Raw genomic sequence first — 21,353 nt, forward strand, 5'->3', positions numbered from 1 at the left:
GAGGCCGAGTTCCCTCACCCCGGGCTATAGTCAACAAAAACATGCAGCGGGGGTGGGCAATTCCGGCCCTCCGTGTTTTCTCCCTAACACGCCGGATTTAAACCAGTAGCTGTGCCGAAGCTTGAAAATAATCCTAATCATTTGAATCAGGTATGTTTGAGAGGGAAAAGTGGAAAACATGCAGGACGCCGGGCCCCACTTAATACCAAAGCAGCCCGAAAAGTTGGTGATGCCTGGCGTGAACGCGTGGGCGTGACTAAAACCGGAGACGACATCAAACGCATGCGCATAAGCAGCCACAAGCCCCCCTCCACGCGCACACACACACACAATCGCTCACGTTCATCTTCCCTGCCTTCGTCAGCACTACGTAAAAATAGAAACTCGTCCAATTATTTAAAAGCCATACGTGTTTCATATTATGTTGCACGTCCCCGTGGCGTCAAACGGTCGTAAAAACTTGAGTGGACTTTTTGTCGGCGCCCGGAAGCTGCCGGAAGTTCGACCCGGAAAAGGAATCAAGCCTTTCCGGCGCAGCAAGCTTCCGCTCGGCGAGTCGAGTCGGCCGTCGACCGAAAGGACTCGGAATCGAGCTCGCAAGCGCGCCGGAGGGCAAGCGCCGATCGCCGCGATCCGTCGAGATGAGCGCCGACGTGCACGCGCAGCTGGCGGCCGTCATGGAGGCGCTCGTGCACGCCGCCGTCGCCGAGCTCATCAAGCAGTCCAAAGTCGGAAGCGAGCCGCCGGACGGCCTCCGCCCCGGAGGGCAAGCTCCGCGGCCGGCCGGCGCGTGTCGCGAGAGCCGCGAGAGCCGCGAGAGCCGCGAGAGCGTGGTGAGCGAGACGCGCGGGGACGCAAGCAAGCCTTCGTCCTCGATCGGGTGTTGGATGTGGCGACCGAAAGTGGCACGCGCGTCACCTTTGCTCTCGGCTCTCCTCCGCCACCGACGCCGAGGATGAAAAAGCCGCGTTTCCTTTCTCGACTTTTGTCTTTCACTTTCCGTTTCCGCGCTAGTCAGGCGGGCGATCACAGCGGTCCGAAGTGACGGCCGGGCCCCCTTCAGCCAAGCGCTCCCAGTCACGCGGGCTTTTTTCTCGCGCGCGCGGCGCCGCCGGCCGGCGGCGAGTAGAATCGCAGGCGAGCCGTATTAATCCGAGTCTTCCGGCTTTGTCGGCCGGCTGTCCCAGGTGTGCTTCGCCGCCGTCTTGGAGACGCTGGCCAACGAGGCGTTGGGCAAGATCATCAACATCGTGGAAGCCTTCAAACCCGAATGCGCCGGCGGGCCCGCCGTCGGCCGGCCGCCGCCCGTCGCCATCATCTCCGTCCTCAACAAGGCCCGCCAGGGTACGTGGCGAGCGCCGCGTGCCCCGCCGCCCCGCGGCTAACCGCGCCGCCCGTCCGACCGCGCAGGGGCGGAGCACTCGTACGGCATCCCCTCCCCGCATCTCGGCGCCGCGCCGAGGGATTTGCGCCAAGGGGACGGGGCGCCCGAGGAGACGCCTTTGATCCTGGCCGTCAGCGTTAAAGACGAGCGCGGACGCGTGGACCTGAACGCCATCGCCGAACGTGAGAACCCCGCCCCGCCGCCCCGCCCCGCCCCACCCCCGCTCGGGCGATTTTCCAAATCCCCTCTCGCCGCCGTCGCGTGTTTTTGTTTTCCGCCTCCCGGCAGGCGCCGGCCCGCTCGCGGCCAAGCCGGCGTCAAAGAGCGAGGCGCCCCCCTCCGGCGGGGGGCCGTCCCCGTCGGGCGACTCTGAGAAGCCCTTCGCCTGCGAGGCGTGCGGCCGGCGCTTCACCCTGAAGGCCAACCTGCGGCGGCACGCCCGGGGCCACGCGGCCGGCAAGTCCTTCCGCTGCGGCGTGTGCCAGAAGGGCTTCACGCGCGGCGTGGCGCTGCGCACCCACCTGCTGATCCACACGGGCCAGAAGCCGCTCCTGTGCCAGCTGTGCCCCAAGAGCTTCCGGCAGGCGGCCAACCTGAAGAACCACCTGCGGGCGCACAGCGGCGTGCGGCCCTTCGCCTGCGACGTGTGCCCCAAGACCTTCGGGCAGGCGGCCAACCTGAAGGTGCACCGGCGCGTGCACACGGGCGAGCGGCCCTACGCCTGCGAGCGCTGCGGCAAGACCTTCAGCCAGCGCAGCAGCCTGAGCACGCACGGGCGCACGCACTCGGACGAGCGGCCCTTCGCCTGTCCGCGCTGCCTCAAGAGCTTCAACAACGCCAACAGCCTCAAGCTGCACCAGCGCGTGCACACGGGCGAGCGCCCCTACGCCTGCGACGTCTGCGCCAAGACCTTCACGCAGGGCGGCCACCTGCGCACGCACAAGGCCCAGGTGCACGCCGGCGCCAAGCGCTTCGTCTGCGACCGCTGCGGCAAGGCCTACGCCGACCGCCGCAACTTCAGGGCGCACAAGTGCGGCTACGCCTGACCCGGCCCGCTCCAATAAAGCCTTTTTTCGCACACGGGTCCGCGTGCTCCCTTCCTTTGAAAGAGTTTGGGGGGGGGGCTCCCGCCTTGGGGGGGGGGCTCCCGCCTTTCCCCCGCCCCCCGCTCAGCTCCGGCTTGGTTCCGGCCGGGATGCGCTCCATGATGCTCTTTTGCTTCCGGGGCCGAGGCCGCCACAAGGGTGCCCGGCGGTAAACGAACGAAAAGAAGAAGCGCCGGACGGCGAGGTGGGGGGCGTTAGGGGTTTTTGTTTTTTGTTTTTTTTTGGCTCCCGGGCGGAGACCCGGCGGTTGACGCGCGCCGTTCACCCTCCTCGCCGATAGGTGGCGGTCCTGCACCCGCCATGAAACGCGGAAAGAAGAAGGAAAGCCGGGCGGACTCTTTCCGGAACGCCAAGTCTGGTTCCACGCGCGTTGGATCCGCCGACCTGAAACCTTTTCGCCGTCGTTATGGCTCCGGTGAGTGCCGCAAACGAACGCCTTGTGCGGCTCTCGTCGTCGTCTTGATGTTTTCAGCGATGCGCGTCACGGGGCTGGGCTCGATTCCGAATGCTCATTCGATTTGCTCTCGCCGCCGCAGTTCACTAAAACGCAAACACTTGGCGAACATTTCTCTCAAGTCCGAAACCCTAACCCTGTACAAGAAACCGCATTGGTTCTCCAACCCCGAGGTCCAAAGCGGCCGCCGCCAGTGTCTTGTCGCTCTTGGAGATGTGGTTTTTGCTCATTCGGGCGAACGCTCGCCTGCCCGGGGAGGGGGGGGGGGGCGTCATCCGGAGAGCCGTAAGGGCACGAGCCTCGAGATGCAGTCGCTGCAAGGAGGCGCACAAATTTGCCGGCTTTGCGACTCATCACTCAAACGGAAGACGTCCGTCTGTCTAAAAGCGGCCATGCTGTCTTTCCGCGTCACGCGGCGGGTCGCAGACCCGCTCCAAGAAGCGGCGGCCGTCCTTCCGCCGGCTGCTGAAGACCAGCGGCGTCAAGCTGGCGAACAAGCTGCAGAACCGGCAGATGAAGCGGCAGAACTGCGACAAGAAGCGGCGCAAGGAGCAGAAGCGCGTGCGGCAGGCGCTCAAGGGCGCGGCGCCAGCGCCGCGCCCGCTCGACGCCGTCGCGCCGCCAGGTGAGAGCGGGCTCGCCCTTTGACCCGCGGCCGGGCCGCGCGTGACGCTCGCGTCGTGGCAGAGGAGGATGCGGACGAGGAGGACTTCCTGGAGAGTTTGCCCACCGACATGATGGACGACGGCGACCTGCAGCGGATGTCCTCCTTCCTCAGGAGGGACTTGTCATCATGGTAACTGTCGCGCACGCGCGCACTCTCTGGCGCGCGCCTGCAAGATGTTTGTGAGGCTCCCGCGCGCGTCACAGCGGGCCGGCGCACGGGGCTAAGAAGCGCAAGTCGGAGGCGGTCCCGGGCTACGAGAAGATTCCCAGGAAGATGGTCGCCGTGCCGGAGGAGGAAGTGGTGCACTTGCTGCCCATCAAAGACAAGACGCGACTCATCCCGCGCAGCGTGCGCAGAGGTGAGGCGTTCGGCTCCCGAGCGCGTAGGCCGCCGCTGAATCGCCGACGGGGGTTGCGTTCGCAGCGGCCGACGAGGAAGAGTCGGCGGACGGGGAAGGCGAGGAAGAGGCGGGGGACGGGGACGGGGACGGGGACGAGGAAGGCCTTCCGGAGCCCCGAAAGGGTCGGTCGGTCTCAGCCGGAAACGCGACAAAGGTCAAGGCGGCGCTCGCCGCCGCAACGCTCGCCGTTGTCTGCAGGAGCGGCGGAGCTAGCGAACGGCGCCCCGCTGACCCCGGCGCAACAGCGGGAAGTGAGGGCGCGCAAGATCAGGGACAAGAAGTCGATCATCGCCCGCCTGTCGTCCGCCGTCATCGCCGATCCCGCCAACAACGTCAGAACGGCGTTCCCGCCCCTCGGTCCGCACGCGCGCGCGTGCCGGCGCTCCTTTGGTCACGCCTGGCGCGTCTTCCGCTTAGATGAAGTGCGTGAAGCAGCTGCGCGGCATGCTGATGGAGACGGACCCTTGCGTGGCCGTGACGGTCAGGAAGTTGGCGATGGTGTCCTTGACGGAGATCTTCAAGGACATCGCCCCCACCTACAAGATCCGACCTTTGACCGCCGCCGAGAAAGCAGCCAAGGTAGCGCATCGCGGCGGGCGCGCCGGCCGGCGCCGGCCGGCCAGCGCTGACGCTGCCGACGCCGTCCCAGGTGAAGAAGGAGACGCGGCAGCTGCGCGACTTTGAGGAGGGCCTGCTGAGCCAGTACAAGTTGTTCCTGGAGGATTTGGAGCAGTGCATTAAAGGTGAGGCCGGGCGGGGGCGAAGCGCGCCCGCCCACGCCCACGCCCACGCCCACGCCCTTTTCCGTCGGCCGCAGACTGGAAGCAGAAGAGGAGCAAGCCCAAGCGGGCGGTGTCGGCCGACCGCTACGCCGGCCTGGCCGGGGTGGCCGTGCGCTGCCTGTGCGAGCTGCTGCGGGCCTTGCCGCACTTCAACTTCCACAACAACATCCTGGTGGCCCTGGCGCCGCTCATGAACCACCCCGCCAAGACGGTGAGTCGCCCCGCGCCGCCGCCGCCGACCCGTCCCTGACCCCCGCGCCCCCCCCCCCCCCCCAGGTGTCGGACGTGTGCTGCCGCGCCTTCGCCGAGCTCTTTGGCCAGGACAAGGCGGGCGGGGCGACGCTGGCCGCCGTTCGCGTCATCTCCGGACTGGTGAAAAGCCTCAACTACGACGTCAGGCCCGAGGTAAGCCCCCGCCGCCCCGAGCCCTTCCGTCGTGCGCCTACGAGCCCGGCCCGACGCTCGCGCAGATGCTGCGGACGTTGCTGAGCGTGCGGATCCACGAAGCGCTGGTCCAGAAGGATCTGAGGGATAGCGCGCCCGCCGTCAAGCCCATGCGCCACAAAGACAAGAAGCAGCAGCTGTCGCGCACGCGGCGCAAGGTAACGCCCCGCCCCCACCCCCACCACCCGGGACCGACTCCGCTTGTCCCCGCCGGCGCAGTGGAAGAAGGCGGAGGAGAAACTGCAGCAGGAGCTCCTGGAAGCCGAAGCGGCGGAAAGCAAAGACAAGAAGATGAAGACGGTGAGCCCGCCCCTCGTCGGAAAAAAGCCGGCCCGTCGCGCCGACGTTTGTTCTTGAAGCTCGCCGTGAGCCTCGGCGTTGGCTCGCCGCGCCCCCCGCCATCGCTTGCGCCGCCACGCGTCTCCTTGTCGTCCGCAGCACACGGAGACGCTCAACATGGTCTTCCTCATCTACTTTCGCATTCTGAAGAAGGCGCGCAAGTCTGTCCTCATTCCCGCCGTGCTGGAGGGGCTGGCCAAGTAACACGCATGCCCGCCCGCCCGCCCGCCCGCGCGCTCGCTCGCTCGCTCCAACTGCGATGTCATTTCCTGTCAGTTTTGCCCATTTGATCAACTTGGAGTTCTTTGACGACCTGCTCGGTGCGCTCCAGCGCCTCATCCAGTCAGGGGTGAGTACGACGCGGACTCCGCCCACGGGTCCCGTGCGACGGCCGCCTGCCCGCCTTGCAGGATCTGAGCGATCGGGAGAGACTGCACTGCATCCAGACGGTCTTCACCATCCTGTCGGGCCAAGGTGCGTTGGCGAGCCAGCGCCCCGGGGCGTGCGGGCGCCGGTGACCTCGCTCCTTTGTGCGCGGCAGGCGACGTCCTCAACGTGGACCCGCAGGACTTTTACGCCGAGCTGTACGCCATGTTGCCCCGGCTGCACGCAGGTGAGAGCCCGTGGCGGCTCTCGCGGCGCAGCCAAGCGCCCCGCCCGTAATTTGGTCGCGAGTTCGGGGGAGCCTTCGGGTCGCTCTGGGACGGGGGCGCCCGAGCCCGGTCCGCCAGAGTCCCCCGGGATCCGTTTTCCGATTCAAGTCGCCGCGATTGTTATCGGGCTTTTGCAAAGCCGCCATTTTAGCTGAAATCGGGTCAGACGGAAAACGGGCTGGACGGGGGCTCTCCAGGACCGGACTTTGGCGCCCCTGCTTTAGGCCTTTGACAGTATGATATGGGCTTTTCTTCTTCTTCTCCTTTTTTTTTCCCAACGCGTTTAGACTGTAAGGGGGTTTTCCTCATTTTGCTCGCGGCGGGAGATTGCGGGTCGCTCAGCTTCAAACTTGTCGCAGGCTCTCAGGACGGCGACGTGGCCGTGACGCTGCGCTGCCTGGACGTCATGCTGATCGGGCGCAGGAAGCGGGTCAGCCTGCAGAGGGCCGGCGCCTTCATCAAGCGGCTGGGCGCGCTCAGCTTGCACGTGCGCTCGCACGCCAGCGTGGCGCTCCTGGCCGCCGCCAGGGCCGCGCTGCAGGTGAGCGAAGCCCCCTTTCGCTCGCGGCTCCCCCTTTCGCTCGCGGCTCCCCCTTCCGCTCGCGGCTCCCCCTTTCGCTCGCGGCTCCCCCTTTCGCTCGCGGCTCCCCCTTTCGCTCGCGGCTCCCCCTTTCGCTCGCGGCTCCCCCTTCCGCTCGCGGCTCCCCCTTTCGCTCGCGGCTCCCCCTTCCGCTCGCGGCTCCCCCTTTCGCTCGCGGCTCCCCCTTTCGCTCGCGGCTCCCCCTTTCGCTCGCGGCTCCCCCTTTCGCTCGCGGCTCCCCCTTCCGCTCGCGGCTCCCCCTTTCGCTCGCGGCTCCCCCTTTCGCTCGCGGCTCCCCCTTTCGCTCGCGCCTCCCCCTTTCGCTCGCGCCTCCCCCTTGCCGCCATTTGACGCGCTGCCGCCGCGCCAGTCGTTCCCGAGGTGCGACTTCCTGCTGGACAATGAGCTTCAGGGCAGCGGCGCGTACCTGCCCGAACTGCAGCGACCCGAGCACTGCAACGCGCACAACACCGCTTTGTGGGAGTTGCACACGCTGCAGGTACGCGCGCGCGCGCGCGCGCGCAGCCGGCGCGGGTTCGGCTCAAGTCACCCGCGCGTCCACGTGTGCGCAGAGACATTTCCACCCGGCGGTGCGTCGGCTGGCGTCGCACCTGAGCCGCGGCGCTCCCAGCGAAGGCGCCGCCGCGCTCCCGCCGGAGCTGGCTCGCAGGTAGAGCCGCCGCCGGCCGCGCTGGCCGCGCTGGCCCGGCTCACCTTTGGCGACTTCCTGTCCAGGTTGCCGGTGCAGATTTTTGAGGATTACCGCGTCAAAGACATGAGCTTCGACCTCCCGCTAGCTCCGCCCAGGCACAAGAAGAAGGTGCGCGTTCACGCGCGCGCTCGCGCTCACCCGAAATTCCGTTTGGGGTTTGGCTTCCAGGAGGTTTTCGGCGTGGATCGGTCGCTGCTGGATGGCGACCTGCGACGGCTTGTTGACGACGCCCTGAGTTCCAGTCGGGAGTCGGAGCTCGACTTTTCTGCTCGGCACAAACCTTGACGCTCATCGGACAAGCGCTGGTTCTGTCTGAAACTCAGAAAAGAAATGTATTTTTTTTACATTTCTGTTTGTTCTCTTTTTTTTTTTCTTCTCGCGGCACAAACGCCAAAATAAATCGCCAGTGGCATCAAAACCACGTGTACAGAAGTCCTTTTCCAATGGCCCAAGTCATACCCGCGTCATAAACGGTGTGTTGTTGCACGTTTTAAATTTTGACGACTGCAAGGGAAAAGCGGGCCGAAGCGCTAAATGGTTCTGCTCGTCACCTCAGAACAGTCGACTTGGTATGAAAGATTAGGAAGGCGCCGGGAATCTGGCTGCCTGACCGAATCGGAGGAAAAACACGGCTTCTTTTGAGTGATTTTTTTTTTTTTTTTTGCAGCAGCAGCAGCAGCACCACCCCGTGCTCAGGGAGCAGCACTGCACTGGCTACCCCCCCCCCCCCCCCAGTCTCCGCATTCCACAATCTTTACCAAACGGGACCACGAAAACGCTCGAGCGCGCATTCCACGGCGGCTACACGGATGCCCGCCGACCAATCGCATTCGAGCGTCTCGAGTCCGAACGTTTTCCCATTTTCGGTCAAAGTCCAGCAAGACCGCGCGTATGTGAAAGAAATGAGGAGGTGATCAATTGGTGGCCCCTCCCGCACGTGGGGCGGGGGTGGGTGAAAGAGTTGGGGGCTCTCGCGTCTCCTCAGCTCCTTTTTAGGACTTGATGACACTCGCGAGTTTTGCTTCTTTACTCCTTTCACTTTTGACGCACGCGCACGCTTGAGCAGGAAGCGTCGTCCGCTTTCCTTTTAAGGTCAAGCGAGTGTGCGCGCGCTGGCGTCCTCGCTTTTGACCTCTTCATCCTCGTTTTCGTGGGAATAGGCGACTACATCACCCACAATCCCACGCAGGCCACCGGCAGCGTCGAAAAGGCACGGCGGCGATTGGTGGAGCCGGCGGAGGGGCGCGGCCACGGCGGCCGGCGGGTCGGGCCCGAGGCCGGGAGGTCGAGGCCGGGTCCGCCTAAGGTCACCGGGCCCCGCGGAGGACCGGGCCAGTTCGGCGCCCGGAACCCCGACGCTCGCCCGGGAGGCCGACGCGCACCGACCGGCTCGGATCTAGACGGGGACCGGGACCCGGAGGGGAAAGGCCGCGAGGACGTGGCCAATACGAAAGGCGGGGCCGCGCCGTCGGCCGACTCCCCCGAGGCCTGCCCTAAAAGGAGCCCGGCGGACGGACCGCGGCGAGGAGAGGGGGGACCGCTCCTTGTTTGGCTGGATGAGAGCAAGAGGAGGAGGAGGAGGAGGAGGCTTCTTAAGGTGCCCCCACAGATGGGAGCCTCACTCGCCCGCCACTCGCTCACTCGGACACCTCGCCAGCAGCGCCCGCGGTGAGTTCGCCCCTTCCGGCCTCGCTCCTCGACTTCTCCTCCTCTCCGTCCGCCGTCGTGGCGGCCTCCCCTTCGCGCCTTTGCGGCGCGTGCCCAAATGGGGAGCCCGTCTCGCCGGACTGGGACTCCGGCCCAGTCTTGTCTCGGCCCGTGTCCGTCGTCGGGCGCGTCATGGCATCTGCGCGCGCGTGTGTGTGTGTCAGTGTGGTAGCCCCCCCCTGCCTGCAGCCATGTGCGACGACGAGGAGAGCACCGCCCTGGTGTGCGACAACGGCTCGGGACTCTGCAAAGCCGGATTCGCCGGGGACGACGCGCCCAGGGCCGTCTTCCCGTCCATCGTGGGCCGGCCCAGGCACCAGGTCGCCCCCGTCGCCGTCGCCGCCCTTCGCCGACGCCGTCCCGCCTGACGGCGTGCGTGCGCGTGCGGCAGGGCGTGATGGTGGGCATGGGCCAGAAGGACAGCTACGTGGGCGACGAGGCTCAGAGCAAGCGCGGGATCCTCACGCTCAAGTACCCCATCGAGCACGGCATCATCACCAACTGGGACGACATGGAGAAGGTGCGCGGCCGGCCGCTCCTCCTCCTCCTCCCCCCCCTCCCCCTCCCCCTCCTCCTCCCCCTCCTCCTCCTCGTTGTCGCGCGCCCGCCTGAACAGCGCGTGTGGCCAGATCTGGCATCACTCCTTCTACAACGAGCTGCGGGTGGCCCCCGAGGAGCACCCCACCCTCCTGACGGAAGCGCCGCTCAACCCCAAGGCCAACCGGGAGAAGATGACGCAGGTGGGCCTCGCGGGTGGCCGCGCGCCTCCCGCTGGCGTTCCTGACGTGGCGCACGTGCCTCGGCGCAGATCATGTTCGAGACCTTCAACGTTCCGGCCATGTACGTGGCCATCCAGGCCGTCTTGTCCCTGTACGCCTCGGGACGCACCACAGGTGCCCTCCGCCGCCCGCCCGCCCGGCCGGCCGATCGCCCGCCCGCTCCGCGCCGGGGGACCGACCCGTCTCCTCCCCCGCCGCCGGCAGGCATCGTTTTGGACTCCGGCGACGGCGTGACCCACAACGTTCCCATCTACGAAGGTTACGCTCTGCCGCACGCCATCATGAGGTTGGACCTGGCCGGGCGCGACCTCACCGACTACCTCATGAAGATCCTGACCGAGCGCGGCTACAGCTTCGTCACCACGGGTACCCCGGCCCCTTGCCGCGGCGCGCGGCGTTAGCTTTGAAAGTTGTCGGCGCGTAAGGCCTCGCCATACAAAGGAAGGTCCCCGGGCCAAACGTATCCTTCGGCGCCGGGCGGGCCGGCCAGATTGGCGAAAGCTAGGCGATCGGTAGGAGCGCGCCAGCTGAAGCGCGGCCTGTCCCGCCTCAGCCGAGCGCGAGATCGTGCGCGACATCAAGGAGAAGCTGTGCTACGTGGCCCTGGACTTCGAGAACGAGATGGGCACGGCGGCCACCTCGTCCTCGCTGGAGAAGAGCTACGAGCTTCCCGACGGGCAGGTCATCACCATCGGCAACGAGCGCTTCCGCTGCCCCGAGACCTTGTTCCAGCCCTCCTTCATCGGTGGGTCGGCCCCTTCGCTCGCCGGGCCGGCCGGGCTAACGCCGCGCCCGCCCGACCGCCCGCAGGCATGGAGTCGGCCGGCATCCACGAGACCACCTACAACAGCATCATGAAGTGCGACATCGACATCCGCAAGGACCTGTACGCCAACAACGTGCTGTCGGGGGGCACCACCATGTACCCCGGCATCGCCGACCGCATGCAGAAGGAGATCACCGCGCTGGCGCCCAGCACCATGAAGATCAAGGTGAGCGCCGTCGAAAAGCCGCCGGCGCGGCTCGTGTCGCGCTCCTGACGGGGGGGGGGCCACCGGTCAAGTCCATTCGGACGGCCGAGGACGGGCGCGCTCTCAAAGGGTGAGCGGGAACCGCACGCAGGTGCATCCCCCGAACGGAAGGGAGGGAAGGAAAAAGTCCACCCGGGGAAAAGAGGAAACCTTCAGAAGGCCATTTGGCGCTCGCAAAAGCAGAAATGGCCAAAGGGATTGGAAGGAGTGAACGGTTCGTCCACGCCTTTGCTTCCCCCCCGCCCAGATCATCGCGCCCCCGGAGAGGAAGTACTCGGTGTGGATCGGCGGCTCCATCCTGGCCTCGCTCTCCACCTTCCAGCAGATGTGGATCAGCAAGCAGGAGTACGACGAGGCCGGCCCGTCCATCGTCCACCGAAAGTGCTTCTAGGTCGGTCGGGCGGGAGGGGACGTCCCCGGCCGGAGGCCCCCCTCCTTGGGAGGGATTCCGTCTGGGGCGCCCCGGGGGCGCGGCCTCCAGATGAAAAAAGGCTAATCCCAATCCCAAACTCGACTGTGTCACCGTGTCGAGTGCAAAGCGTTTGAATGGGTCAAAAGCAAATAAACATCATTCGCTGAGTGAGAATGTGGGTACCGTGTCGAAAACCAATCAAGAGTGAGTTCACAATGAAGATTTTTTTTGGCGTGTGTGTGAATTAGTCAATCGCGGAGGAAGGGGCCAATACCTTTATTTTCACTCCCGACACAGCTGGCCTCATGTTTCAATGCTCGTCATAAAATAATAATAATAACAACGTTTAACTGCCAAATGTGTGCAGTTTTCCGGGAAGGCCTCCGATTTCTCTTTTCCCGTTTTCAATGTTCAATTTTGACGTTGTTGTGATCCGTCGTTGCGGGAAGACCGTCGGCCTTGTTTTTTCCCGTTGCGAACACTACTCATTCGTTTTCCTTTTAACATCGAGGACACCTTTTTTTCCGTCAGAACCGAAAATTTGTCAGCGACGCGCTTCCCGCACTACATTGGCTCCGCGAACAGGACGGTGACAGGGCTATTTGATGTAATGTAAGAGAAGAAGAAGAAAAAAAAGCGCACGTCAACTCCCAATGACGAACGCGAGAGTTGGAGTCGGCAACCCGGAAACGAGAGTTGGAACGTCACCGACGCGGAAGAAAACAAGAGCGACGCTTTGCCGCCAGCCCAGCGAGCGCCCCCCAAGTCGTCGGCTCCGCGAAATGTTGTCCTCCGTCGCCACGTCCGTCGCCACGTGCGTCGCCTTGCTCGTTTGGGCGACGGCGGCGGCGGCGGCGGCGGACGTGCCGGACTTCGCGGCTCGCTTCGGCTCCAAAACGCGCTACGAGGACTCGGCCGCCTACCGCGGGACCGCCGCCGGCGCCCCGAGGGCCCCGAGCGGGGAGCGCTGCTCGCCGCTGCACCTGAGCGCCGTCGTCCGCCACGGCAGCCGCTACCCGACCGCCAAGAGCATCCGCGCCATCCGCCGGCTCGGCGACCTGCTGCGACGAGCCTCGGCCGCCGCCCCGCCGGCCCGAGGGGACGGCCGAGGCTCGGCGGCCTGGAGCCTGGACGCCCTGCGCCGCTGGGACGTGTGGTACACCGACGACATGGACGGTGAGGGCCGGCCACCCACCCGCCCGCCAAAGCGCAGCCGCGCGCTCGGGACACGTCCGCGCCGCCCACCGAGCCGGGGGGAGCCCTCCGGCGACTAAGCCCGACGGCATATGTTGTAGCGACGCCCCCGCTTTGGCTCGCCGCAGGTCAGCTGGCGGCCAAAGGCCGAGAGGACATGCGGCGGCTGGCCGCCCGCCTGTCGGCCCGCTTTCCGTCCTTGCTGGGGGAGGAGCCGCTGCGCGCCGACCGCGTCCAGGTGCTCAGCAGCTCCAAGCATCGATGCGTGGCCAGCGCCGAGGCCTTCCAGGAAGGACTGTACGCCAGCGCCGGCCTCTCTCGTAAGCGGCCGGCCGGCCCGGAGCCCGAGCCCGAGTCCCCGGGCTCTTCGGCTCCCCTGTCCCGACCCCGATTGCGCTTCTCGTCACGCAATGCTCTTCTGCGTCTCTGCGGGCGGGCGGCAGCCGTGCGCCGCCGCCAGCGGGTGGACGACGGGCTGCTGCGCGCCTTCGACGCTTGCCGCGGCTACGTGGAGGCCGTGGAGAAGAATCTCACGGCGCTGGCCGAGGTGCACAAGTTCCAGAAGGGCCCGGAGATGGAAGCGTTGAGGAAGAAGGTGGCCGACAAACTGGGGCTCCCTCCGGCCGAGCTGACCGCAGGTTAGCGCGCGCGCTGCCCTGCCCTCGGGAGGACGGCCAGGGTCCCCCCCGAGTGTTAACGGGGCGCGGGTGGCCTAGATCTGCTGGAGGCCGCCTTCTTCCTCTGCTCCTACGAGCTGGCCATCAAGTCGCTGCACTCGCCCTGGTGCTTTCTGTTTGAGCCCCGCGACGCCCAGGTATGCGGCGCCCGGGTTGGCGGTATGGCGCCGGCCTGCTTCCCTCCCTGTCTCCTAGGTTCTGGAGTACAAGTGCGACCTGAAGTTGTTCTGGAAGAGGGCGCACGGGCACGCCATCAACCTGCTGGCCAGCTGCCCGCTTTTCCACCACGTCTTCAGGACGCTGGACAAGGCGGGACGGCCCCGAAGGTCGGGAGGCCCCCCGGCTAACCCCGAGGCCAAAGCCGCTCCGGCGACGTTTTCTCGGGCGACGTTTTCTCGGGCGGCGTTTACGGAATTGTATTTGTGCCGCCGTCTCGAGGGAGCGATGAAAGACTGAGCAGGCGAAAATAGATTTTGAGCGCAGAAAAAATCAGGATTAGAGTCTGAGCGAGCGACGATGGATTTTGAGCATCGATTACATTGATTGACAGCCGGGTCTCCAATGAGATTGCTTGTGGCGTTCGCCCGGAAAGAGCAAAGCAGATGGCGTGGCACCTACTTGGGTGGCTGGGAGAAGGTGGACCAATATCATTGGAGTCCCAAAACCAACAAGGGAGTTCTATCGCACGAGAAGATTCGGGAATATTGTTGAAAATAACGCCCGTACATCCTTTCCGAAGAAGTCCACCTTCTCACGCCCGAGTCGGTGTCGACGCCGTCTCCTTTGCTTTTTCCGGGCGGATACGGCAAGCCATCTAACCGGGGACCGAGCAGTCGGTCGACGCGTCGTCGCCGGCTCTGATCGGCTCGCTTTGCGGCACATTCGTAACGCGCGTGCCGAACCGAGCGGGCGGAGGGGACGCACCTCGAGCGAGCGGAGAGCTCGGTGTTGAGCGAGGGAGGGCCGTCGCGAGCGACAAGTTTTTCCGCGCTCCAATTCCATCGTCGCTCGCTACGGCCCTTATCGCCGTGCGCTCCGTATTTGTTCCCTTCTCAAAAGACGTTTTTGCTCGCTCACAATCTTTAATTGTTCGCTCGCGATGGCGGCACCAATATAATTCCGTGGCGTTTGGCTTCGCAGGGCCACCGACGCTCCCCCCGACCCCGCCTCCGTCCTGATCGGCCACGCCGAGACCATCCTGCCCCTCCTCGGCCTGCTGGGCCTCTACAAGGACGAGACTCCGCCCGCCGCGGACAACTACCAAACGCAGCACGGTAGGCCGCCGAGCCGGCCGCCGACCCGGCCGCCGACCGGGCCCCGTTCCGACCCCGAACCCCCCTCCCCCCGCAGGCCGCCGCTTTCGGTCCAGCCTGCTGGTGCCGTACGCGGCCAACGTGCTCCTGGTTCTGTGGGACTGCGCGGGGGGCCCCCGCCTGCAGCTGCTGGTCAACGAGGAGCCCGTTCGCTTCCCGGACCTGCCCGACCAGGACGCGCCGCTGTACCGCGACGTGCGGGCGGCTTACCGCCACCTGTTGGACGGATGCGACTATCGGCGGGCCTGCGAGGGCTCGGCCGCCGGGCGCGGACCCAACACTGAGCTCTGAGCGGATCTCGCGCCCGCGTCTGCCTTGTCTGCGGCAAGGGAAACTGTGCCTAGGCCCCGCCTCCCCAGCCCCGAGCCTCTCCCGCTGCGCGGTGCCCCATTTTCATTCTGGCCCCATTAGAGCAGGACGCCGAAGAGTCAAAAGTGCCTTTGGTTTAGGCCGTTTTTTTGACGCGTTTCTCTCCTGACTCCTGAAGCCTAACCCGGGGACTCGGATCTGCAGAGAAAAAATTGGGAGCGACCTCCGCAGCGGAAAGGTCGACTTGCAAAGTTGCAAATCAGTCACAAACTGCGGCCATCGGCATTCCGCCCGAGTCATCCTCCAATGGCCTGCGCTTCACGTATACTGTGTGTGACGCCTTATACGAAGTGTAACGCGGCGGGCGTTTGCGGCGATGAAAACGAGCAGCGCCAATATTTTTGCAACTTTTCCCCTCGCTTGCAAAACGGTGATTAAAATGCGTTTGGGTGCGTTTCCGACCTCCTTTCGTTTCGCGCGAGGCTTTGTGCACAGCGGCGCAAACTGCGCGATTGGAGCCCGAAGAAGGACGAGCTCGGCGAGGTTATTCGCTTCGCGAAAACGAAAGAATTCAAGCTAGAATTCAGCAGGGCGGTTTAGCTCGGAACGTTTGAAAAAAGACGAGCGGAACAGTCCTTCGGTGCCGCCGTCAAGCACAGCATTAGTCCTCGGAGGTGGCTTTTTGTTTTGGTGGGAGGTGAACCAGAAGTACGTTCTTCTTTTGGGGAGAGTCGCGCGACGTCACTTCCCGTAGCTGCGGAGCTGCTCCTTCCTGGCTTGGAGCGGAAGAACATGTCGTCCTCGACGAGGGCACTGGACGCGTCCTGTCGGGTTCTGGTGGTGGGCGCGGGCCTGACGGGCAGCCTGTGCGCCTGCCTGCTCAGGAGGGAGCTCGGCAACGAACGAGTCCACATCGAAGTTTGGGACAAAGCCCGCGGAGCCGGTCGGTTCACGCGCGCACACGCGCTCGCTCGTCTTGCACCTTTCCTTTGCAGCCATCCGAGGCGGGCTCGGCAACGCGGGTGCTCGCAGACGCCCGATAAGCTTGATAAGATGCCCAAATTGATGAATGGCGCGCACGGCACCGGCCGGCTAGCGACGCGCTCGTCGGTATGGAGGCCTGTTACTCAAGGGCGAACGTGCGCGTGCGTGTGTATGTCAGGCGGAAGGATGTCGACCTCCCGGCCCCCCGACCCTTCGTCTCACTGGGCCGACCTCGGAGCTCAGTACATCTCGGCCACGCGCGAGTACGCGCGCTCTCACCACAAGTAAGCAATGGCGGCATGCCCCTCGCTTCCCCGAAGGGCAAAAAATGGCGCTCTGTCCGTCGAAAACACGGGAAAGCCGCTTCCTCGGCTCCGGCTCAAGGCGAACGTCCGCGCGGCGCGGCGCGGCGCGGCGCCTTTGTCAGCTTCTACTCGGAGCTGCTGGCGGCCGGCGTCCTGCGTCCGCTGGACTGCGCCGTGGAGGGCCTGCGGCACAAAGACGGCAGCGCGGACTACGTGGCGCCGCTGGGCATGGGCAGCGTGGTCAAGCACTTCCTGCGCCAGTCGGGTGAGCGCCCGCCGTCGGGTCGGGTCGGGTCGGGCCGGGTTAGGGTCAGACCTCTCGTCTTTTGCGCTCCAGGGGCCGACTTGTTCCTGGAGCGGCGGGTGACGGGCCTGTACCGCCGCGGCGCCGCGTGGGAGGTCCGCGGCGAGCGAGGCGGCGGCCAGCTCTTCGACTCGGTCCTCCTGACCATCCCCGCGCCGCAAATTCTGCAGCTCGAAGGCGACCTGCCAGACGGTGAGCCCGCTTCGACTTGGCTCGGCTTTTCCCCCAAAAGGACGGCTTTCGTTTCGAGGCTGCGAAATGGGCGTCCGTCATCCCTTTCGTCGTTTTGATGACGTACGGTCCCCGTACCTCGGGGCCAACGTGAAACGTCGCCTGATGGCGTTGTGCGCGCGTTCTGTCAGTCTTGTCCGTCCGGCAGAAGGAGCTGTTGCGAGGCGTGACCTACTCGTCCCGTTTCGCCCTGGCGCTCTTCTTCCCCCCCGGGGCCGACCTGGGCGTGCCCTGGGCCATCCGCTACTACAACCACGACGGCGACCGGGACCCTAAAGTCATCTGCTACGCTGCCGTGGAGCCTCGCAAAGGCGGCACAGGTGAGGCGCGCCCGCCCGCCCGCGCGCGCGCGCGGCGCCGCTGACCCGCGCGCCGCGTCCAGAGGGGGACGCTGGCCGGGGGCCGTCCTTGGTGGTCCACACGAGCGCTCCCTTCGGCCTGCGGCATCTGGAGCGGGACGCGGAGGACGTGCGACCCGTCATCTTGGGGGAGCTGGAGCGGCTCCTCCCCGCGCTGCCCCGGCCGATCGGCGTCAAGTGCCACAAGTGGAGGTACTCGCAGGTGGGCCTCGTACCCGCAGAGGCGGCCGGGGCCTCGCCGCCTCCGCTAAGGACCGGCCCCGTGTGTTTCGGTCAGGTGGCGAGCGCGGCGGCGGGCTGCCCGGGTCACATGACCTTGTCGGAGCGCCCCCTGCTGGTTTGCGCCGGCGACGCCTTCACCCATTCCAACTTCGATGGCTGCCTGGCGTCGGCGCTGAGCGCGCTCCGCGCCTTCCGGGGCAGTCCCTGACGGGCGCGGCGGGGGACGCCTTCCGTTTCGTCGGTCGGTCAGTTGGAAGCCAATAATGATCAAAACGGGCTTTAACCCCTTTGGAAAAGAAAAGACGAGAACCGAAAGACCCGACTCGAGGATTCCGCCTGCTGCGTCGCCTCACGTTCCTTGGGAAGTCAAGTCAAACTGCGCATGCGCGGGGATCGTCAACTCCCGCCATTAAAAAAAAAAAAAAAAAAGTTTTCTAAACTCCCGGAAACAAACAAAGTTCCGTTTGTGGAAGGTCTGCTTGGATAACACTTGATGGCTTCACGTGTAAGCCTTGAAAAGGGCTTCCGGGGCCACTGTAACACATTCGCTGCCAATGCCGCGCTAAAACAGCACACCGCTGAACAGCGCGTGGTCGACTTTTTGGTTTTTTTTAGCGCAAACAAACAAATCATTCAAAACAGAAAAAAATGTGAATAAATGAAAACAACCCATAGTAAATATGTTACAAGCGCTTCATTCATAAGGGCGGCACGACGGCGGGCTCGCCCCCGACTTCCCGGCTTGTTGAACTTTTCCCGCTCTCGCCTCGGAGCTTTGCTCAAGGAACGTTTGGGATTTTTCACCCGTGAAGCCCTCGGAGACTGCTGGTTGGGGGCTATACGAATTTGAACACATTTTCACATGTATAGTTTCGATGACTCGCCCATCTTTCTTTATGAACAAGCAACCCGTTGATGTCCGTTCATCGCCACTTCCAGCCAAACGTCCATCAAGAAGGACAAGGCAGACGCAGGCCATTTGCACGATCAAAACGGGAGGTGTCCCTGTGCCGTCGATCTCCGCCGCCACTAGGTGGCGAAACATGACCCAGTGGCGTTTGTGCGCAACGGTAAACGAGACGGGGAAGAAGACCTACGCCAGTTGAGTGTGACTGAAGACGGACGAAGCTCACTCGTCCCTCGCCGGCGGAAGTCATTCTCGAGACGCGGTACGTTTTGTCGCTGGTGCGATACGCCGTTCCAGCGGTTTTGTTGGGGGCGGCTTGTTGCTCATGCCTATGTTTGGCGCCTCGGGCGGGAGAGCTGTTCGGAGAAGGTCAACCTGATGCTAATGCTAACGAGCTCGGCGCGGGACCGGGACCGCTTTCGCTTTCGCTTTCGCTTTCGACGGTGGCGGGCAGCACAGGGACAACATGCGCAGACGCGTTTGCATAGGTAGCTACTTCGCAAGAAAGACGGACGTCCGCCTAGATATAGACGTCCGGGTGCACCGCAACCACCGATGGAGGGATGGGAACGCCTTCTTTCGGGCTGTCGGGGACGCGGAACGCACGTGTGCACTCTTAATGCAACGAGGGAGTGAAATATCGAGCAAACCGATTGGCGACTCCCAATTGGAGGCCTCGTTTGAACTTCGAGTTGTTCAAGTCAGACTTCTGTTGTCCTTCTAGAAAGCAAGTCCTTGTCCGATCCGACTAAACGTTTGCAAACATCTGCTGTCACTCCGGAAAACGAGCTTTCGCGCACGTGCCATTGCGGTCTCGTTGAGCCCGAGCGTGTTGTGCGTGCGTGCGGGCGCGCGCAGCGTCGGCCGTGACGCGGCCACGTCGGGATGGTGCTGAGGGAGCTTCCGGTGGAGTCGGCGGCGCGGCCCCTGGGCAGGAACGAGGTGGTGGGCCTCCTCTTCCGCCTGACCATCTTCGGAGCCGTTACCTACTTCACCATCAAGTGGATGGTGGACGCCATCGACCCCACGCGCAAGCAGAAGGTGGAAGCGCAGAAACAAGTCAGTGGACGTCAAGGCGCTGGAGTCGCGTCGGCCTCGGCGGCTCAAGCCGTAAAGAGTCGGCCGCCGAATCGCCCGCGCCGCTTTTGCCCCCAGGCCGAGAAGCTGATGCGGAAAATCGGCGTCAAAGACGTCAAGCTGTCAGAGTACGAGATGAGCATCGCCGCCCACCTGGTGGACCCCCTCAGCATGCAGGTGGGTGCGCACGCACGCCCGCCCGCCCGCCCGCCCGCTCGCCCGGCCGGCCGGCCTCACCTCATCGCGGGACCCTCGCAGATGTCATGGCGTGACGTCGGCGGGCTGGACGAGGTCATCGCCGAGCTCCGGGAGACCGTCATCATGCCCGTCCAAAAACGACACCTCTTTCCGAGCTCCAGGCTGCTGCAGCCCCCCAAAGGTCGGAGCCCGCCGCCGCCCCCACCCGCCCGCCCCCTCGCTGACGCGGCCGCCGCGGTCACAGGGGTCCTGCTGTACGGGCCGCCCGGTTGCGGGAAGACGCTGATCGCCAAGGCCACGGCCAAGGAGGCGGGCTTTCGCTTCATCAACCTGCAGCCCAGCACGCTGACGGACAAGTGGTACGGCGAGTCGCAGAAGCTGGCCGCCGCCGTCTTCTCCTTGGCAGTCAAGCTGCAGCCCGCCGTCATCTTCATCGACGAGATAGGTGAGGTGAGGAGCGAGCGGGCGGGCGGACGTCAGCGCGACCCGACGGAGCCCGTTTGTTTTCGCGCGCAGACTCCTTCCTGAGGAATCGCTCCAGCTCGGACCACGAGGCCACGGCCATGATGAAGGCGCAGTTCATGAGCCTGTGGGACGGCCTGGACACGGACCACCGCTGTCAGGTGAGCGGGCCGGCCGGCCCCCCCGCCCCGAGCCCGCCCCCCCCCCTAAGCCCGCCGCTCTTGCCAGGTGATCATCATGGGCGCCACCAACCGACCTCAAGATCTGGACTCGGCCATCCTGAGGAGGATGCCCGCCAGGTTCCACATCAACCAGCCGGTAAGCCGGGGCGGGAGCGGGCCGGCGTTTCGGCCGCGCCGCGTTCCTTTCCGCGGCAAACGAGCGTGGGCCTCGGGAGCCGAGTCGCCTTCCGCCTCAAAGACCCCAGAGGCCAAACGCTTCCAGAAGCTCCGGCGGCCATTTAAAAATGGATTTCAAACGGACGTCGGTGGACCCCTGCCGGCCAAATCGCGCTTTTCCCTAACGTTTGCCCGAGCTGCGCCGAGTTGGCTCCGAGCGCCGCCCACCGCTCTTCTCCCCTTTGCAGAGTCTGCGGCAGCGGGAGCAAATCCTCCGGCTCATCCTGGAGAACGAGAGCGTGAGTGGAAGAGCGCTCGCCGACTCGCTGGCGCGGGCCGCCCGCTTAGCCGGCCGCCCCCTCCCCCCCCAGGTGGACGAGTCGGTGGAGCTCTCGGAGATCGCCCGGCAAACGGACGGCTTTTCTGGCAGCGACCTCAGGGAGATGTGCCGCGACGGCGCCCTCCTGTGCGTGCGGGACTTTGTGCAGAGCGGCGGCGACGACGGGTCGGTCGCGCCTTCCGCCGTCGCGGCCCCGGCCTTGGCCGCCCCTAGCCTCTCACCTTCCCGTTTGTGGCTTTCAGGCCGGCCGAGGACGCCATCCGGCCCATCGGCGCCGCCGATCTTCAGCGGGCCGTCGCCAAGATGAAGCGATCCAAGCTGGCGGGGGGGCAGGGCGCTCTGCTGCACGCCGCTCTGGACTGAAGCGTCTCGGCCCGGGCGCTCCCTCTTGCTTGCCGAGCCTTGACGTCGAAAAGGGCTTTCCCGCAAATGTCATCCGATGAAATGAATCGCCGTCGCCGCGGTTCCTCTCCTTTCAAAACCGCCGTTTTTCCTGATTATTCCTCTCCTCTCAAAACCGCCTTTTTTCCTGATTGGTGTCATAAAGGTCTGCGGCGGCTTTCAGTTTTGTTTATCACGGGCGAGTGTCCAATTGAGTGTTTGATTAGCCGCCGTTTGATGGAAACGTTTTCCCCGACTCTGGCCAGAGTCTCTTTGGGGCCAGTGGCGGATGACGGCGAGCG

The 21,353-nt window shown here is 65.0% G+C and overlaps 5 protein-coding genes across 8 annotated transcripts; all 5 read left to right on the top strand.

The window, feature by feature from the left end:
• Window positions 1-500: 500 nt before the first annotated feature.
• Window positions 501-7,944, top strand: noc3l (NOC3-like DNA replication regulator). Its single transcript, XM_088439658.1, has 25 exons — window positions 501-833; window positions 1,188-1,344; window positions 1,411-1,566; window positions 1,673-2,424; window positions 2,882-2,905; window positions 3,371-3,569; window positions 3,632-3,740; window positions 3,815-3,969; window positions 4,035-4,133; window positions 4,210-4,343; window positions 4,429-4,590; window positions 4,661-4,754; window positions 4,829-5,004; window positions 5,070-5,198; window positions 5,264-5,395; window positions 5,457-5,537; window positions 5,676-5,776; window positions 5,853-5,925; window positions 5,987-6,050; window positions 6,118-6,189; window positions 6,589-6,770; window positions 7,180-7,308; window positions 7,382-7,479; window positions 7,545-7,629; window positions 7,690-7,944. Exons 1-25 carry the CDS (start codon window positions 642-644, stop codon window positions 7,804-7,806), a joined length of 3,672 nt encoding a protein of 1,223 aa, XP_088295784.1. The 5' UTR covers window positions 501-641; the 3' UTR covers window positions 7,807-7,944.
• Window positions 7,945-9,029: 1,085 nt separating this feature from the next.
• Window positions 9,030-11,624, top strand: acta2 (actin alpha 2, smooth muscle). Its single transcript, XM_088438341.1, has 9 exons — window positions 9,030-9,189; window positions 9,418-9,548; window positions 9,620-9,748; window positions 9,858-9,968; window positions 10,037-10,121; window positions 10,212-10,373; window positions 10,561-10,752; window positions 10,818-10,999; window positions 11,286-11,624. Exons 1-9 carry the CDS (start codon window positions 9,078-9,080, stop codon window positions 11,427-11,429), a joined length of 1,248 nt encoding a protein of 415 aa, XP_088294467.1. The 5' UTR covers window positions 9,030-9,077; the 3' UTR covers window positions 11,430-11,624.
• Window positions 11,584-15,397, top strand: minpp1b (multiple inositol-polyphosphate phosphatase 1b). Of its 2 annotated transcripts, XM_088438334.1 has the most exons (7): window positions 11,587-12,626; window positions 12,773-12,964; window positions 13,088-13,282; window positions 13,361-13,458; window positions 13,517-13,647; window positions 14,462-14,595; window positions 14,672-15,397. In XM_088438334.1, exons 1-7 carry the CDS (start codon window positions 12,104-12,106, stop codon window positions 14,923-14,925), a joined length of 1,527 nt encoding a protein of 508 aa, XP_088294460.1. In that variant the 5' UTR covers window positions 11,587-12,103; the 3' UTR covers window positions 14,926-15,397. The 2 variants fall into 2 exon arrangements, with proteins under 2 accessions (XP_088294461.1, XP_088294460.1); XM_088438335.1 differs by lacking the exon at window positions 13,517-13,647 and having other exon boundaries at window positions 11,584-12,626.
• A 160-nt stretch (window positions 15,398-15,557) lies between these two features.
• rnls (renalase, FAD-dependent amine oxidase) lies at window positions 15,558-18,027 on the top strand. Of its 2 annotated transcripts, none has more exons than XM_088438350.1 (7): window positions 15,558-15,886; window positions 16,106-16,211; window positions 16,355-16,497; window positions 16,570-16,728; window positions 16,899-17,087; window positions 17,150-17,318; window positions 17,404-18,027. In XM_088438350.1, the coding sequence occupies exons 1-7, from the start codon at window positions 15,736-15,738 to the stop codon at window positions 17,438-17,440; spliced, it is 954 nt and encodes a 317-aa protein (XP_088294476.1). In that variant the 5' UTR covers window positions 15,558-15,735; the 3' UTR covers window positions 17,441-18,027. The 2 variants fall into 2 exon arrangements, with proteins under 2 accessions (XP_088294476.1, XP_088294477.1); XM_088438351.1 differs by having other exon boundaries at window positions 15,613-15,886; window positions 17,150-17,328.
• A 378-nt stretch (window positions 18,028-18,405) lies between these two features.
• atad1b (ATPase family AAA domain containing 1b) lies at window positions 18,406-21,229 on the top strand. 2 transcript variants are annotated; one of them, XM_088438343.1, is made up of 10 exons: window positions 18,406-18,517; window positions 19,114-19,314; window positions 19,411-19,509; window positions 19,591-19,711; window positions 19,775-19,975; window positions 20,047-20,153; window positions 20,221-20,310; window positions 20,579-20,629; window positions 20,702-20,835; window positions 20,913-21,229. In XM_088438343.1, exons 2-10 carry the CDS (start codon window positions 19,141-19,143, stop codon window positions 21,031-21,033), a joined length of 1,098 nt encoding a protein of 365 aa, XP_088294469.1. In that variant the 5' UTR covers window positions 18,406-18,517; window positions 19,114-19,140; the 3' UTR covers window positions 21,034-21,229. The 2 variants fall into 2 exon arrangements, with proteins under 2 accessions (XP_088294469.1, XP_088294470.1); XM_088438344.1 differs by having other exon boundaries at window positions 18,418-18,517; window positions 18,980-19,314.
• The last annotated feature ends 124 nt before the right edge of the window (window positions 21,230-21,353 follow it).

This window comes from Hippichthys cyanospilos, chromosome 17 (assembly GCF_059441005.1).
Source record: "Hippichthys cyanospilos isolate Australia breed blue-spotted pipefish chromosome 17, RoL_Hcya_1.0, whole genome shotgun sequence".
Taxonomy (NCBI): Eukaryota; Metazoa; Chordata; class Actinopteri; order Syngnathiformes; family Syngnathidae; genus Hippichthys; species Hippichthys cyanospilos.